Source organism: Pteropus alecto, unplaced genomic scaffold (assembly GCF_000325575.1).
Source record: "Pteropus alecto unplaced genomic scaffold, ASM32557v1 scaffold222, whole genome shotgun sequence".
Classification (NCBI taxonomy): Eukaryota; Metazoa; Chordata; class Mammalia; order Chiroptera; family Pteropodidae; genus Pteropus; species Pteropus alecto.
Genome location: NW_006433716.1, coordinates 1,340,895 through 1,360,500, shown reverse-complemented (window position 1 = coordinate 1,360,500; position 19,606 = coordinate 1,340,895). Strand labels below are relative to the sequence as shown.

General features: G+C 32.6%; 1 protein-coding gene across 1 annotated transcript in view; it reads left to right on the top strand.

Annotated features, from left to right (window-relative positions):
- The window catches only part of LOC112476986, a 37,285-nt gene that overhangs the window by 10,927 nt on the left and 6,752 nt on the right, over positions 1-19,606 (top strand). Inside the window, exons 3-4 of the mRNA XM_025044319.1 lie at positions 3,703-3,746; positions 19,051-19,172. Of these exons, the coding sequence (XP_024900087.1) occupies positions 3,703-3,746; positions 19,051-19,171 (165 nt within the window). The 3' untranslated portion in view covers position 19,172. The remainder of the gene's footprint in view (positions 1-3,702; positions 3,747-19,050; positions 19,173-19,606) is intronic.

Sequence of the window (19,606 nt, the reverse complement as noted above, 5' to 3'; positions counted from 1 at the left end):
CTCAAGTCTTTTATTTCTTCTAAAAATTTTGATTCTTCACAGCGTCTCCTCAACATCAGATTAGATCAAAGTACTATCATCTATCATCTGGTTTATGCAGCACCTACTTTGCTAGTCTTGATATTTATTTACTCTCTCAAATCCATGTTGTATAGAGCTGCCAGTGTGACATTTTTGCAAACATAAATATGAATATGCTACTCCTATGCTTAAAACCCTCTAGTGGCTTCCATTATACTTCCAATAAAATCCAAAATCCTTATCATAGCCTATAAATTCTTGAATAATCTCTGGTTCTTTCTTATTTTTAACTCATTTGTTGCCTACTTGTCTCCTACATTCTGCCATGCTGACTTCTTTTAATTCTTAGAGCTTGTCAAATTGTTTCCTGCTTTGAAAATTTTGAACATTCATTTCTAACTAATTGGAAAATATTCTTCCTCTACTCTGTGTGGCTTGCCTTAAAAAAAAAAAAAATCCTTTAGATTTCACTTAAATATTCTTTCCATCAAGGTCTTCCTAAATGACAACCATTTTTGCTATCTACCCCTTCACCCTATTCACTTACTTCAGAATGTTGAAAATTAGTTGTAACTGTATTTTGTTTAATGTTTCCACTATTCTCCAAGTTCCATTTTAACACTTTACTTTGCTTATATCTGATTCATTTACTCCTGTATACTATCTAGGACAGTTTAGATGCCCAACTAATATTTGTTGAAAATGAATGAAACTATGTGTGATCAATAGCTTTTTTATTCAACTATTAATGTATGAAAACTCTTATTTATTAAAAATGAAGTTATTACTGATTCCACTTTTGATAAACCTAATTTTTCCAAATATTAGGGCAATAAGAAGACTTTGGAGTTCAGATATTGATAAATACTGGCTTAGTTTAATCATATCTACAGAAAATAAGAAGATTTAGAGAGAGATTCACCAAGAAGAGACAACAATCTACCCATTAGTAGATTTTGGATGAGAACAAAACAAGGCATAGGAGAAAATACAATAGAGTTGACCAAGCACTTTAAAAGATGTTCGAGTTTAGGAAACCGACTCCACAGTGTTTTTCTAATTCAAAAGCAGTCTTAAGTAAACAAACAAACAAACAAACAACAAAAAAAGCATTTTGTTAATATTTAATCATATACTATATTATTGGATTCTCTCCATTATGAAACTTGAGACAGCAGTTCAAGATGAGCTTTGGCCAAGAAGCAGCCGATCAAGAAGCAGCTAAAATATATTTAAAAAACAACAACTGAGGACTTAGACATAGGCAAAAATGTGACAAATATATGTAGTAGGTGGAGTTAATACCTAAGTGTTTCTGAGGACATTGGGCCGATGGAATAACCCAGTCACCACTTTATAGTTAAATGGAAACTCTATCAAAGAGTTCACCAGTGATTATTTACAAGCTGAGAGAAAGATATTTGCATGAGATTGTGTAGAAGAAAAGAGTGAGTGTGTTCCTCAAAATAGAATAATATCATGGAAATAGGATATCTAAAAAATATACATCTGAAATGGGGGCCACACAGTGGCAAAAGGAAATTAGAGGATGGTATGTAATATTAGGTTTTAATTTTTCTTAAGTACATTTAGGTTAGAACAAATACCTTGATCTCCTAAGTTATGGCTTAGAAGTTTGTATAGTTGAAATTCAATAAGGCATTTCAAAACAGACAGAAAGATGGTTGAATGATAAAATGGATAAGCGATGCGTGGACCAGGGGTGGCAAATATGTGGCAGGAGGACCAGGACCCACCTTTCAATACTTATACAAATATCACTAATCATTCAAGGTGTTCTGTTCTGCTAAGGTTGAATTTGGACTCTCTTTAAAACTTTTCCCATACTGTCCTCCAAGCTCCCCCTGCTAATGTGTGGGAAATCTAATTTCAATTTCCTCTATAAGCAATTCAGAAAGCAGATTAGAGGATGGCCCTCACCTTTCAAGGGCAGCACTGTTTGCATACTCCTAAATTATGTGCTTGAGCGTTGTAACTCAGTATTTTAGCTATAGCTAGGTAAAAGGTAATATTTCTTTGCTTGTGCTGTGAATTCCAGCTAACTTTGGATAAATCATTGAATACATTCTCCTAGATCCATAGTCTCATGAATTATCTCATGACCCACACGAGACATTTGATTGAGTTTTAGATCCATTGTTTTTCAATGGATAAAATATCATACATGTATGAAATATAAAGTCATGAATATATTCATTTTTCTTTATTCAATTGAAAATAATTATTCCCATATACCTTTATCTTTTTATGGCATTTGGTAATAGAAACACATTTGTTTGTTCAAGGTAATTTGAGTTGATTATAACGAATACAAGATAAATTATTGGTCATTTACTTCCCTTTATTTACTCGCTACTGAGAGATATACCACAATTTGGCAAGCTCCTCAGTGTAACATTAGAGATGATCCAATGAGTGGGATGAGAAGGAAGCATTCCAATCATCAGTCCTACTTTCAAAGCAACCTCTGAAACTCTTTGTTTGGAAGGCTAGAAATAATACTCTTCCCTTATTCCAGGCGACCCAAATAAACAACAAACAAAAGCCAAATCTTTTCTAAAATCCTCTTAAACGTCTCAGATCAGGAAAGTCAGCTGCACCTATTGTTGCTTAGAGATTCAGAGATTTCAGGGGAGAGTCCAAGAGAAGGAATGCTGTCTGCTTTAACAGCTCTGACTTGAAAAAATTTTTTCTTGGCCACCTCGCAAGCAAGAGACATCTGTCTAGGGATGAGACAAAAGAGTGTCAGAACAGAGCTATCTATCAAAATATGACTTCAGGGAAAAGACTATTCATATCTAGAAAAATTAAGTAATTGAAGCCCATGGAATGAAGACTAGGACAGACATTGTATATGCTAATGGGGAGAACAGGGCTCAATGGGGAATATCTCACATTCCAGTCCCAGGGAATGTGCTCTTTTTTTTTGTTTGCTTGTTTATAAATGTAATTTATTTTGTGACAGCTCAGTGGTTATCATTTCAGGCTGTTCTTTCCCATTTACTAAGTGTACTTGGAGTGGTATTGCCCAAGAAAGTGAAAAGTGTTTTCATGACCTCCAGCAGGGCTCAAGGCCCTGTGGCAACCATTCTGAGGCTCCCCATCCAGAGATGATGCAGGGAGCTACTTACAGGCAGGCACTGGTCCCTGCTCATGTGAAATGTTACCCTGTCAGTGAGTATAACTCCAACTTCTTGTTCTCATTATTACTTTGTATGTCAGGGAAATGGACAGTAGGATTGCTGCTAAAAAGGCTGGAGACTCCTGTGGTATAGATCATTTTTCCAGTGAAACTTCAGCTCCATTAAGGGATGATGAACTGGGATTGACTATCTTCTTTAAAACCTATTTTACAGAGGTTTAAAGAGGAGGAAAGTGAGTTAAGTGAGATGATATGGGTTCTGGTAGATAAAGATGTGATTAAACAAATTATATCCAAATTAAAATTCCCTATTATTTCCCACTTATATGCCTCATCTCATGTCGCATAGAAGTTGTCTTCTTTATTCTATCCTTTTTTAATATAATAAAATGTTTGATAGAATATTTAGAATCATAATCCTTATTATAGTTTTAGAATATTCTTTATATATGACCTAATGGCAAATGATAAAGGCCAAATTAATATTTAATAATTTCCAATCAATTCCTGTGTTCCAGGTTCACCTAGGTATGAACTTCTCAGAAGTTAAAACATATTCAAAGTAAGTGGAAAATTAGTTCCTTTTTTCTTTCCTCTATCCTCTGTCTCTTCCTCATTGTCATTTTATAATTTATTTAATTACCCGGCTTCAATCCAAATCTATCTCTGTCAAACTTAAACTTCTAGTTTAAGATGTTTTTGTTACTTGTAGGTACCAAAAAAAAAAGATATTAAGCTTAAGTACATAAAAATAATCATTTTAGAGCAACTAAAGAGGCATTAAACATACAAACATAGGTATGTTTCTGTTTAGCATGCAAAAAAAATCTATTTTGAGTTTTATCACTATGTATTCAGAGAAAATTCTTACATGCGTTGGTAGGCTTCATATTTGCTCCCAGCATAATCAGTATGACCCCTACTGGAACTTCTGCTGGTTTCAAATAAGACGGTTGTGAAAATTTCTGCAGTTTCTGATAGCATTAATTTATGAAAATGTCATTCTCTGACCTTGGCAGGTTACAGTTCATTTTTTTCAATGAAGTTTCTTAGAACTTCAAATTCCATGTTGTCACTGGAAGCCCATCAACTTGCTTTTTTGGAACTGGATCTGACATATGGCTGCATGTATCAGGTTCAGGGAAAAGACATGCCAAAGAAGCCATCTTTTTTCATCTAAATCTATTCCTCGGATTCATAAACATTCGTAGATGCCAAATTCAAGGAGTTCTAGTCAATTCTTTCTTTTTAAAAAATCACTGCTTATTGAAAGAAAATTAGTAAATCCAGTAGAAATTCTCAGGTTTTCCCAATACCAATTAAAATAAGTTGATTTTGTTGTGAACAGAACCACAGTCTCTGACCTCAAGATGTTTACAGCAAATAGTGAATACTGACATTTCAAATCTACCTATAATGTAGATAGTAAACATAGCACTGAGTATGATTTTGAACAGTTAACTTTCCCTTGTAACACTGTTGTATGTGCTTCATTTAGATTCCGGTCCTGGCATCAATGCTAATGGGTCCTTCTACCTGAATATCTAGAGGCAGAACACTAACTGGGTGGAGGGGGTATTTATAAACCAGAGTATAGAAAGCTCACTGAGATAGTGCTCATATTTCAAAGGAGCCTGAGCTATGTTCTTTTTCTGATATTTTCAGATCTTACTTAATACATCAAACTAATTAGTGTTATTTATAATATAGTAGTAAGTAATACACATTAGATAGTACAGTGTGACCACAGTGAGAAATTCATTTTACATAAATCTTGGAATACTTACAAAATATGTATAGAGATTTGAATATATAAATGAAATAAAAGTTTCACAAAATAACACAGCCAACTATAGTAACATATTTTGATTTTGTGGGTGTGCTTTATTTAATCAGGAAAACCATTTTTGGTTATGATCTACTAATAAATTGTAACCCACAGCTTTAAAAACACTAATAAATGTCTAAGGGTTTATGCTATATTACTAGTGGCAAACATGGCTTTTAAATCTAAAATATGTCTTAAGAGAAGATATTATTGTTAAAAATTATATTTCTTTTGCTGCCTGTGGTGTTTTCTTTGACCATAAGAATAGTTATTTTAATAAATATATTTTGGATTTAATAATGTGAATTTTAACTGAGTTGTTTTTTCTTTTGATGAACTATTTCAATGGAAAATTTAAGAAGATTCGAACAAGAGAATTTGAAGAGCTTTTAGGTTATTTCCAGAAAGATATCATCAAGTGGCCAGCATTTGAAAATATCAGAAAAATAAGAAAAATGCTATCCTATCAATTATAAGGAATCTTTAGCAAATCACTTGTTAATTTGCTGTGTTTTTCTTTAATGTTGCCTGAAGTTGCACAATTTTAACTTTTAATGTATATTGAAAAATTTCTACACAGACCATACGTAGAAGTACCATTGATAGGAAATTTTTGGATGGAAGGGCCTCAAAGTAATCATTTTGTAGAAAAGGAAACTGAGACCCAAGGAATATTAATTGGGTCAAAATCTGGTTAGCAGAGAAATAGGCCTGGAATTCATATTTCTTCATCCACAGTGTGTTGTTTCCACTACAGCAGCATTTCCAAGTCTTGCCTGATCTTAAGAATTATTTAGGGTACTTATTAAAAATGAAAAATTTCAACACTATTCCAGAAGATTGTGAGTCAGTGAATCTGGGATGACACCTAGGAGTTGTGTTTTTTCAGTAGCATCCTATGTGATTCTTATACTTAGGCAAATTTAGGAATCACTGTTTCTCACTTTTTTAATGATTGAATTATTTGTTTCTGGTACAATACAGATTATTTGTTGCTAAATGTAAAAATGACAGTTTTAGTTTAAAGAGCAATGTATTTCCCACTATTCTATATGTATGTAAAAAAATACTAAAAATCTTCAATGTTTTGAATAGCTGTTTGTTTTGCCCATTTATAAATTAGAAAAGATGTACTAGTCATAGATATTTGAATTTAATGTAATAACAAATTGTATACTTCCCATAGGTTAAAAAGATTTTGGCTTAAGGAGCCCTTGGCTCACAGTCTTGCTGTCTGTTATACCTAACCTGGTCTCAAAGACCATGAGGACAATCTCTTTAACAGCCTTCTCTTAACATTCTTTGATCTCTTCCCCTTCGATAATTTTCACAATGCTTGCACTTCAACCATGTATCCCCTAGGTCACACGCCAAACTTAGCAATCATCTAGGGCTGATATACATTTGAAAACTTAAACTCTGCTCTTCCAGTCAATGACTACAAATCTCCATCTTTCCAGATGCTGTCAATTTTTGTCATACATCTTATTCACTGAGAACTCCGATTTTCCAACTCTCATTTCTTTGTTTCCCACACTATACTCTAGTTCCATTGACCTCCTTTCAGATGCTCAAACACAATGAGCTCTTTTCTCTACATAGAGCAATCTTATGCTAGCTTTCCTATGGTTTCCTCTTCAAGCTTCAATTTTCACACCTGAGGCATTTTTCATGACTACTTACTTGCAGGATTTGATGGCTCTCCCCACTAATCATCTTCTTAGCATCCTACTGCTGCCTCTTACAGCTCTTTTAACAACCTATATTTGTTGTATATACATATTTGTTTGCTATCGCTTTATGATAGGCTATAAGTTCTATGAAGGCAAGGACCATGATTATTTACTATTATATTTTTGGCACCTATATAATATCTAGATTTTTGTAGTTAGTCAGTATGTTCACCCTGACAGCCATGTTTCACACTAACCTGTTACTTCTCCTGTAGCCATCGTCTCAACAACAACAAAAATAATATTTAGAAAGAAGATGGGTTATCCCAGAAACTATTTGGTAGAATAGGTCAACATCTGATGTGTTTCAGATGAGGATCTCAAACAATGAGAAATGCAGAGAAAAAAGACAGATGATCATGAATACCCTGTTCATCAATGAAGCAAAGCTAACCTTGAAATGTCTCAGGATGTTTAATCTCAGTAATGTATTTTAAAATACTATATTTATTTTAGTTGCTAATCCATTAAATGTTCAAATTGTTTTCACCTATCCCAAACATACTGTGCAGTGACTCATCAGACATCTGTGACAAGTAAATATATACAGTGTATTTTTAGAGTAGCAAACATGTGTGCATGCATTTATAGTACAAGCAAAATTAAACCTGATCTGAAAAAAAGTGATTTTTTTTAGCCCTGACCACTATTGTGCCATTTTCATCTTTAGAACTCACATTTTCATAGTACGATTTTCAGATCACCTCCCACCTTTAAATGCCAGAATTAATGGGGAATTGTTCTTTTTCCTGTATAGTACTTTTCTAGAGAAGCTTTTCTGCGATGAATGTTGAACGCTGTTAAGCCCTGTTTATGGCTTTAATAGCCTTGCATTAATGAAAAAGTCAGATACCCTTTACATACCCACCTCAGGGGGTCATCTAGGAGATGTTCTATTGATGTGAAAGAGAGTCAAATTGATTTCTGCCAAAGATGAGAAAGTAGCAAAAAGGCTCAAACTGCATGTGGATAATTAAATGGCTTGTTTTATCACAAATATTCACTGCACATGTTTTCTACTTATTTATTCTAATGGCTGTCCCTTGCTTTTCATACAGCTCAAATTCTAATGTCTCAACTCTTACATATCAGCAGAAAGAGGGAATGAAGAGGATCTTCATTATAATATCATAGTATTATAATATCATAGTGAGAAGACAGTTAAATGTAGAGATATCATTCCTGCCTTTTGACTTGTGTGTGTTCAGAGTTATTTGGATAATTGGAAAATTTGCTTTTTTTCCCCATGAATTCGACTTCTTGGAATAATTAATCAGGATCTTAATCACTGCATCTGTAAAAATGAAGGAAGATGTGGGAGACTAAGAATTTTAATTCTTTCTAGCACAGAATTTTATATATATTTATTTCCCCTTCATACCTTTAAAGTATCAGGAATTTCCAAGCTATCAAGATATGCTTAATCTGGCCATGCATAGTCTTCAAAATAGTCTATATTTCATTTATTTTCAAAATACTTTCCATTTCAGTAGGTTTCCATGAAGTGAAAACATTTACTATGATGGACGAATTTAAAGAGAGCTGTTTTAGCAGTATCCTAAGTGAATAATGTAAAAGCATTGCAAAAATATAGTAAAATAAAGAAGTAAGCCTCTTTTTTAAAAATGTGCTAAATTTTAAAACCTTATTCTGCAAATTGGACAAAACCAGATATTTTATTAGGAATGAGTGCTTTAGAGAAGTCAGAGACAAAAGATAGAATCTGGAGTGGAGTCATCTGGATTAGCGAGACTCTGTCTCATTGTAAAAGAAAGACTATCATGGCCAGGGGAGTTTACAGTGAAACTGACACACAGGCTGGGACTCATGGTGCTGCCAAGGTGGAACCAATATTGATGGAAGGTGCCTGGGACAAGACAGTGGGAGAACCAGAAATTAATGACTCGAATTCAAACAGGAGATCACAAGATGAAGCAAAAGACAACTGAAGCAAGAAGTAACAGGAAGGAAGAGAGTGATAAACACTAGCCAGAGCATGTGCGTGAGACCAAGTTAGAGACATGTATGTTTTCCTGATTCATGAAGCCAGGGAGGAGATAAAATTTCAGGCAGCTAGTCATGTGGCTTTTTTTTTTTTTATCTGAATGTAAATAGTCATCACAATCAATTAATGAAATTAGTCATTCTCACAGTTTGCATGTATGAAAATTTAAGAATGTTGGGCACTCTATACAAAGATGTAAAAATGAATGAGGAAGTTCTCTATTAACTTACATGGAGTAATTTTCAAGATGTATTTTTAAGTGTAAAAAGCAAAGTGTGAAAGAATATAGTATGCAGCCTTTATAAAGAAGGAAAAGTAAACAAGAAAATTATATCTGCTTATTTTTTAAAAAGTAACTCAGATAATAAAATATAGAAAAAAATGAGGTGGATTACCGGGGTGGTGGGAACAGAGTGGAAAGAATGGAGATTGGGAGTGGGTTAGAAGTGTAGAAGGGGAGGAAGAGAAATTTCTCTGAGTATACCTTTATGTGTAGTTCTGCATCTTAGAATCATAGCAATATTTCATAAACAGAACCAATAAATAATTAAACTCAAATAGGATATGAGGGAATGACCAAAAATGGAATACAAAAAAAAACCAAATTAATCTTATTACAAATGAATAACGTGGGGCCTACTGAAGGTGTAGCAGAAAAATAGACTAAGAAACTTCGTAAAAATATTTTGACAAGATATTTTAAGATTTAAAAAATAACTACACAAATGATATATTTCAGTTAGTAAATTTGATTTTCACTGGGTTATAGATTAGCAATTCTGAAACTATCTTCTGTGAATGTGTCTTATAGAAATAGATGGTGGGTAATGAGACCCAGGTTTCTCACTATCAGAGAAAGGAGTTACAAATAAGGAAAAGGAAAGGCTAGAATGAACTGTGTGATGATGGATTGGAATTTGAAATATCAGTTGGAACTCATGGATTTTATTATAAACAATGTCAATAGATAAACAGATGTAGATGTGCATATATATGTGGGTTACTATCCATATGAAAATTTTCTACCCATATTCACTGAAAAGGTATAACAGCAATGAGAAAACTGTATGCCTAGATAGTGATTTCTATAAACAATTTCCCAAAAGAAACAAAAACTCTTGAAAAAATGGTAGTTTCTAGAGCTGAGAAATTACTGAGGAAGTAAAAGATGAGTCTGGAATATCTTAAAGTGCTAAAAAAAAAAAGAAAGAAAATGTTACAACAAATAAAGGATGGGGGTCATAGATACCAACTTAAGGAAGCTCCCAATAGCTAAAGATGAGACAATTTGAGGGAAAAACTAAACAGTGATAAGCAATGGAAAACCCACAACTATCCATGACTTTATATTGAGTAAGTAAATACTTAAAACCATAAACAAATAAATGGTATAAAAGGGACAGCTCTTCCTTACAATAGAATGTCAAATAATAAATATAGGAGGAATGATAAAATTTGACACTTGGTATACATTATACTAATAGGTATTACAGGTAAGAGTCATCAATTAATGCTCAAAGAAGTAGATGAAAGTATGAGAAAAAAATTTTCGTAGTCTCAAAGTACCTCCCCACAAAATAGTTACTAATTTCAAAAGGAAAGCAGAAATTTTACAATGGAGAAACCTGGCAAAAAATTACTTACTAACTAATATTATCAGGAGTAAGACATATCATCAATTACTGTATGTTTTTCTAAACTCTGTAGGCATTTATCTGAAAACTTTAACATAGAAGAAACACCGCTTCCATTAGAGTAATTTTCTCCCTGCTGACTTTTCAGGCACAATATTACACAGAATATATCCAGTGAGACTAAACACTGTTGTGGACTTGCTTGTTGTTTCAGTCTGATGACAAGGAAACTGTCTAGTGTAATGTCTTCTGAGTTTATTGGAGGACCCTACACAAGAGCTATTAGACCAAATGACAGCACCTCTCTATTCAAGAAAAGGACTGTGACAGAGATAATCTGATCAACTGAATGAACTCTATCATTAGGGTGATAGATGTCACACTTCTTTTTCTTGTGTCACTCATATAGCTTCAAGAGCTAAGTAAGAAAACTTAACCCATGACCTGCACAAAGTTATTGGACATCTTCAAGGATATTCCAAACACCACAGCCATGAGCTAAACAGATGCTGTCTCCCAGATGTAGCATTTACCTTGATTATACTACTGGCAATAATCATTGGCTGTAATGCAAAAATATATTTCCTCAAAATTATTCTGTAGAATGCTGGTTTTAAGGAATGCTAAATGACATTCAATAAAGGAAGAGAATAACTTTCATTTGACCTATATGAAAAGTTAAAATATCCATTTAAAAATATCCATACTGTCATTGTAAAAATCAAATCAAATCAAATTTAAATTGTTACCTTAAATATTGATTCTTAATTCAGATACCTAAATTCAGATATAATTCCTAAAGATTAAATCTAATTGCATTAAAGAAGGAATGGATTAAGTTTAGAAAATACCTAGGTAATATATCTTTAACTCATGAATTTTCAAAGTCTTACTTGTTGTCAAATTATATTATGCGTTTTCAAGAGGAAAGAAATAGGGTGCAGCACTTCACTAACGTACCAACCTCATAGACTACCACCACCCTATTTCTTTCCTCTTGAAAACGCATAATATAATTTGACAACAAGTAAGACTTTTTCCTAGAATATCTTAAGGACTAATATGCTGTTACACATTTTAGGAAATAGTATCTTAAGTAACAACAAATTAATCACCAAATAAGCCTCAACCATAATAAACAACAATAGAAAAATGAAGTCCTTGTGCTTAAAATTGTGCCAAAAAATTAAAGCTTACATTTAGATATTAATAAAGAACGAAATCATTAAAAAATATATTAAAATGCCAAATGGTTCAGATGATCATTTCAATAGGGAATATCAACATGGGTTAGAATCAGTAGAAGAGGCAAAGGAGCAGAGATTGGAGCTGAGCTTAAATGTGTGAGCAGGCTTTGCATAGGTGGTGAGCAGAATCACACAGAGTGCTCCACACACAGTAGATGCTTGTTAAGCGCTTGTTAATTAACCAACTAGCCTAAACCATATAGCTCTCAGAGGAAGCTGGCCTGCCTCAAACTGGAGAGGAGCCACTAGTAATCTTTTCATTTGGCAGTGATGCAGTGGAGGCGCCTTTGCAGGAAAATCATTAAAGCATCTTTGAAGAGCCTGCACGAGCACTTTTCCCAGCAACCTGGAGTGAGACCAGTCAGGCTGTTATGCGTGTCCTGGAATTCTTCCTTTAGAGATGAAAACTTGGCTGAAATGGTAGAGGGCTTGAGGGTGCAGTATATCATCTCTATCTGTCATAAGGAGCATGTATTAATATCTCTCTGCTGAGGTAGAACTAGCCCATTAAGTTATGACTATGTCATCACTCCCTGGACTTACTTTCCACTCGATCAAAAATACTGGCTAAGCAAGATCATGTAAGCAAGACACTATGACAGGTATTATAATATGGCAGGTAGGAATAGTTATATCGACTTATCTGGAATGAAGGAGGCCAATATATACTTTGTTAAAGCCTTCTTAAGTGTGTGATTCATATCTTATTTATCTCTCTATTCTATTGCCAAACATTGAACATAGTGTGTACTCAGTAAATAACTTTAATCAGGTAGAACACAGTTTAAGTAATATGTCCAGAAAACAGCAGAAACAATATTAGTAGATCATAATTGATTAAGTTGTTTGAAATAAACTTTGGGAATTCTGGCAATATGACAGACCAAATAAACACTGTTTGGGGCCTCTACCTCTGTAAACATTTAAAAATAAAACTAAAATAATAGAAAACATTAATATGAAAGATAGTAGTAAACTGAGGTTTAAAGTGATTTTTATTGTTCAGGAGGAATTTAGAAATATAAAGTAGATATAGACTTTGATAACCAATGTATATATGGTAAAAATATAAAGCAGAATTTATACATTCTATCTTTATACATACTAAAGCTGTAAAGAAAAAAAGAATAAAGTATACTTAATCAATCTTTTAAAAAAGATTAAATGAAGTAAAGAAAACCATATATAATGAATTAAATAAAAATCATTTAAAAGGAAGGTAAGATATATTAGCTTATATATCAGTAATCACAGTATACAGAAATGAGCTACTTTGCCTGTTAAAGATTCTGAAATGAGTAGAAAAGAAAATCCATTTATATTGTTATAACAATAGTTATAATACATCTAAACGTTGACACAGAAAAATTGAAAGCAAATGGATTATATCTACATATACATACACATGAGCATAAGTGCACATACACACACACATTTCAAGTGAGATATTTAACAAAAAATCCTAGGGTAGCATTATTATCATACAAAATATACTTAAAAGAACAAAATCGTTATTGATTTTAAGAGGGTTGTTACTTAATGATAAAATTAAAAATTCACTAAGAATTTTTGAATCATGAATCTGTATGTGTCTGTCAACATTGCTTTATAAAATACATAGAAAAAATGGCAAAAAGATAAATTGATAAGTTCCTAAAGTTGCTAGGGAATTTTAACTTTTCTGTTTCAAAACTGATATGGTCATGCATTCAATTCTTTTTAAAGAACTCACTCTGTTCCTATTGTTGTGGTCAGAAATAAATTTGAGCTGGATCTTAAATGCTCTCGCTAGACAGAGTAGAGAAAGGCATTCCTTACAGCAGACTTTTAGAAAGAGTTTAATGATATCAAGGTCTAAGTCTTAACCACAGTATTATGTCATATACTGATGTTTAGAGTGACTTTTTTCACTTAAAGGATCCCACCTTTCTAATAAAACAGGAAAGTAGCCTGCATTAAAATTCAGTATTGCCCTAAGTTGCTACCATACTTATGAAAAGACTTAGTATGATTCACAAGTGACTTGAAATTTCTTTGAAAATATTTTAATATATGCCTTACAATGCTAGATTTTACAATAATCTTTAAGTATAATGACACAGAAGATGAAATCTCCAGATATTAGTTGGTCATTATAAAAATGCAAATTAAAAAAAATCAAATTATCTCTTTTAATCTTGAATTCTTAATTCAGTTACCTATATACAGAGGTAAATTCCTAAATATTGCATCTGACTTCATTAAACCAGGTAATGCAATCTATGATGGGTAATACAGATATGATTTTCCTTAATCTTTTCTAAAACTATATGCCTTTATTGAATTCTATGATTTTTGTTGTATTTAGTACTGTTAATTATAAGATATTACTGAGTATTCATGAATAAATTATTTTACATATGCCCTTTTACAAAGCTTAGGTCTTTAGTTATCATGTTGAAATAAGAACTTTTCATTAATAGTTACAACTGAGTGGTATAAATTACTTACTTGTCCATTAACCAGATCCTTCTATGAGGACAGGAATCTTATTTGTCTTGGTCAGCACTGTATCCCATCACCTAGAGTACAGGTAAAATAATTATTACTTCAGCATATAAACGAATGAACAAACAGGTGAGTAAACATGTAAGTAAGTAAGCCATTTTGCACCAGGAAAACCTTTATATTAAAAAATGGAACTTTATTTAAATGGGAAAGTACCTGAGATTTTCAAGAGTTCTTCATTAGGTCCCTGACCATTCCTGGCAGATATTAACTGTAAACAAGAATTAGGAGAGCTTTTTAGAAGCTCCCCAGTGTTCCCTTATGTTCAGAATAGGTGCCATTTCTAGAAGAACCAAATATAGTCATGATCTTTAAAAGCGAAAAGAATTTGTTCACACTAATTGGGCCTGGGCTGGGAGCTCTGTGCAGATTTTAATTCTGTTCTAAAGCATTTGTCTAGGACAATAGATTTTTTCTAGATGCTACTAGCCTAGGGACAAGATAACTCTACAGTGTTCATTCTTCAACTCCAGTCTTTGAAGTCTTCTTGTAAACTGTGTTTTAAATCTGTATACAAGCTCCAAGTCTCCCTCTTGTCTTACCTTTTGTTCAGAGCCTGAGCTATCATCACAAAATCAAGTTCTTGACTTCTTTGTGTTTAATACTTTCCACTTAGCCTTTACTAAGATCCGTCAATCTACACTTTATATTCACAGCCTACATGAGACAAATTTGCTCTGACTTGAAGGAAGGAAGGAAGGAAGGAGGGAAGAAGGAAAGAAGGGAGGAAAGGAGGAAGGAGGCAATCTATACATCAAAGTTGTATTTCTTTTTTTTTTTCTCCTCTTTAATTCCCCCTCCCACACATTTCCACCCTTGACCTATGGATGTTGCCATCTCTCTCCTTATGAACCGGATCTCTGAAGGTAGGGCATCTCCTCCCAGCACTTGGGGCACACCCGCGGGCCTGGCGCCCCAGCACACTGGGGGGCCCTGCGCACCTGGGCTGGCGCACATGGGATATGGTCCGTGGCTCCACCTGGGGCACGAACGCAGGACCTTCTGCGTGTAAAATAGACATGCTAACTGCTACATTATGGAGCCACCCCCAAAGTTGTATTTCTTTGGATTAAACAACATATTTTCCCAGAAAATTTTATTTAAATTCAAATAGTTCAAGGAATCTTGAAGATAAAAAAACAATTATCCCTTTTTTTGAAAGAACTAATCAATTATATAGCTTTCTGTCAAGGAAGAAAGGAACTAACATGAAAATAGAATATTGGACATCTAGGAAATCAGGGACCTTAGAAAGGAAATGAAAAGGGCACAAAAACAGATAACGGGACTCTAAAACCTAACTTTGCTTACCTCATACATTTCCCTGAGTTTGTATATGTGCAGAATTTAATGCACCTAAAACCTTTAGAATATTCTATCATATCTTTTAAGCCCTATTCTATTCCAAGCAAAATTTACAGACTTAAAAGTTTAATATTTAATTTTATTTGTAGCAGAGGAACACAGACCTTTAAAGGTTCTACCTGTGATAATAATCTGGAAAAGAGAAACAATATTCTGCCATTACTAAAAGCTATGAGTCAAATAATATAAAAGTTTTTTTTATATGTTTCTTCCCCTTGAATATATGAAACTCCACTTCACTAACAATAACTAATTCATCTTTACTGCATAAAATGTAACTTTTCATAACTGCAAAAAAATAGTATACACATCACTTAAAACTAAAATGAAAAAAAAACCTTTATATGAGCAATAAATATAATAAACATGTTTTAATGTAAATGTAAAACACAAACCTCAGACAATGGGCCTACATGAACACTGTGATATTTAGACATTTGTCAGGCAGCCCTTTTCTGTTTTGACAACCAAATGAATGTTATATATAGTGAGACTCTCTTTGGAAGATAGAATTCCTTGCCTGGTTTCTTTTACTCTGAATACAACTGTAAGACATTTCAATGTGTGGGAAGCATCTATGGTACAGAGAGTTGGAAAACATTCAGGCATGAAGTACCAAAACAGTCAAATACTTGCAAATCCAATCTGCTCGTCCATAATGATTCACTCTCTTGTTTAAAACACATTTTCAAAGCCTAGGGCAATCCAACCTGTAAAGTTAAAAAAAGCCTTTTGCTTTTGACCTTCTTACGAATGAACTTAAAAAGAAGGAATATAGAATCTAAATGTTAATAATTTTCAATTCTAGGAGGTGTTTTTTTTCCCCTGTGCTCAGACATGTGACAAAAATTAACTGCAATTCTCATATCTTTACATCTTCTATAGTCTTTGTTCTTATTTTTTTTATTCCTGCTTTGTATACACTATAGGAGGAGAAACCAGCAATGCGACTTTCTGCATAAAAGAAAGCAATGGTTCCCAAAATTTTGAATTTATTTTGATTAATATTCTCTGCATGGGTTCCATTATAGCCAGCTGGAAATTATCTTTGAGTCCTTTGGATAAGACAAATGTGTGTGAATTTTAAATTTGTAAAAACAAAATAACAATATTGTTGATAATTCATCATTTATGTCATATTTTTTCTTTTATACATTTTAGGAGGCCAGGTTTATAACAAATACGTCTTCTTCTCCCATACTCTGCTCCTGTTCTGCTTTCGAGGAGAACTTATTTGAATTATTTTACCCCAAGAGAAGCGTATTGAATATAACTTCTTTCAGTTTTGATTATGTCTAGTGACAATTGATGGAGTGAATATCTTTCAGCCATGTAGAGTAAGTATTTAGAAGAAATAAGAAACATAAAAAAATAGAAAACTAAAGGAATAGTAACATTCTGGCAATATTCATTTTGTTAGCACTACGCCAAAAAACAGTCTAATACTCTAGAGAACTATTAGAGTTCCTACAAAAGCATGAAGAAAAAATCATAATAAAATCTGGAATGTTTCAGTTTTGGAATTTTATTAAATTTGTAAACATATTAGATATTCAAAATATCACATTGAAAATTTCTTTCAATTCTGACCAAATAAAGTAAACTCATTAAGAAATGTCAGTAAAGTGAAAAGACCATAATTAAAAAAAAAGAAATAGTTCTTTCCTGTCTAAAAAAAAAAGGTATGTTTATAATAAACTTCTTTCAAGGCATTTGAGGATTTAGACAATGAAAACATACAATTCTCAATATTCTAACTGGAGTAGGATCTTTATGTAGTATTATATACAATTTTCTATGACATATATTTTTTAGTGATTATAAATAAGAATGAAAAAATTAGTTCTTAAAAAATATGAGAATGCAAATGTTTTCCTAGGTTATGGTATTAAACATAGTCACTTGCTTTCCATCTAAGTAGTAACTTTTGTTTTTACAAATGCACTTAAAACTTCTTTGTTTTTTTAAGTGAAATTACATTTTTTATTATGCTAGTACATATATTATTAAAAGTTATTTGATTAGATGTTATATTAAATATTGTGTAAGGTTACAGTGAAAATAAAACCTCTTATTAGGGTGAATTGTTATAGGTGTTTACTATTTCATAAATCATCTAGTTAAACTCTTATTTAGTATTTATTTATTTATTTTTTTGCTGTGCAGAAGTAAGTTTATTTTGTGACAGCCTTAAAAAAGAACATGGTTCTGAAGGTGAATGCAAAGCTCTGTACCATGGCTGGAAGCAAATTATTTAAAAACTCCTATCTACTTTCATAGAAATGTGAAAACTATAAAAGAAGTCTTTAAAATATTTCAGCTTGGTGAAGATTTTAACTTCATTTAGGTGCTTCTTTAAAAATGCAACCAATCTAAGAATATCCATAAAATATAACACACTGTGATAAATATATAAGAAAAGGAAAATCAAATAGAAAAATGGCCAAAAGACTTAAGTAGATGTTTTACAGAAGAGGATATCCAATAATCATATGAAAATGTGGTAAACTTAATTGATCATCATGGAAATGCCAATTATAACATTTTGATAATACTATAAATAAACCCTCCATAACATCTAAAATTAAAAAGACAGATATTACTAAGTTTCAGTCAAGATATGTGTGAATCAGTACATTTTGGGAAAGTTTTAGGCAGTATCTTCTAACGCTGAACAACAATACTCTATGACCCAGCAATTATCACTCTGGATGTATAATTATCTAAATTGCATTCTACACCCAAAGACATATAGCAGCACTGTTAGTAATAGATCTTCTGGAAACTGCCAAAATGCCTTTATTAATCATAAAATGAGTATATAAATTGTAGCATATTCATACAATGAAAGCTTATACAGCAATAAAAATGAAGGAACTATCATATGCAACAATATAAGTCAATTTCACAAATATATCAAGATAAAGAAATCAGACATAGGAGTACATATTGTATAAATCTATATGAAGTTCAAAAACAGATAAACCTAAACTATGATTTTAGAAGTCAGATTAGTCGTTAACTCTGTCAGGGATAGTGATGGAGATGGAACAAGAAGTGATCTGGAAAAATGATTATGTTCTGTTTTTTTTTTTTATCTGAGTATTAGTGATATGAATATATACATGTGAAAATTTATCAAAACATATACTTAAGATTTGAGGAGAAGGAAAGTTATCTTCAATAAAAATTTTACATTAAAAAGCAATTATTTTAAGTGCCCAGATAAGGATTCATGCCTGGGAGGGATCTAGGAATGTGTTTAAACTGAATTATCTATTTGAAAGATTTATAAAGGTAAGATCTTTTAGCTTAATTCTACTCACTTTTGACTTTGACTTCTCTTTATTCCTTTCACGTCACTGGAGTAGTCGAGGGCATTTTGGAGGTCCAGCTTAAAGAAAGTTGAGTTGGATATATATTCAGTCTGTATCAAATGAGATTGATTTATGGAGTTTGCAGTCACTTCCACGTATAATTACATTATTGGTTGCTGTCCTTGTATAGGAATGACTTCTGGGAATTCTCTGAGGGCCCACTGCACTGCTATAGTGAGATAATGCATCAGGAAGAGCAATCCTATGGAGAGAAAAAAAAGTATCTGCAACCCTCAGCACTGGAAATATGAGGTTAGTGGAGGATGAACACGGTATGAACGTACAGACCAAAACCTATTCTATGAAAAGTTCTTCTGATGAATACATATCTAAAAATTTAAGTATTTATTTAGTTTGTGTCTCATCAAAATGTACGTTCTCTCCTGTCATAAATAATACTTTCCAGGGAAAACTATGTAATTATAAAACTATGTAATTATATGTAATTTTTATGAGAATCAAAGAAAGTTGAGTTTACTAGTATTCCTGTGTTTGTAGGGAACAAACTTACAGCAGTACTAAAAACAGTGAACATGTGTGCAATTTTCTATGTTTTATGTACCTGAGCTGTCAATAATAAAGACAGATTTGGGTTAATCATGTTAGAAAAAAATCTAATTTTTATCTCTGTTTTCTCTATAGAAAATGATACTACATAATTGTTGCAAGGACAAGGAAATGCAGCC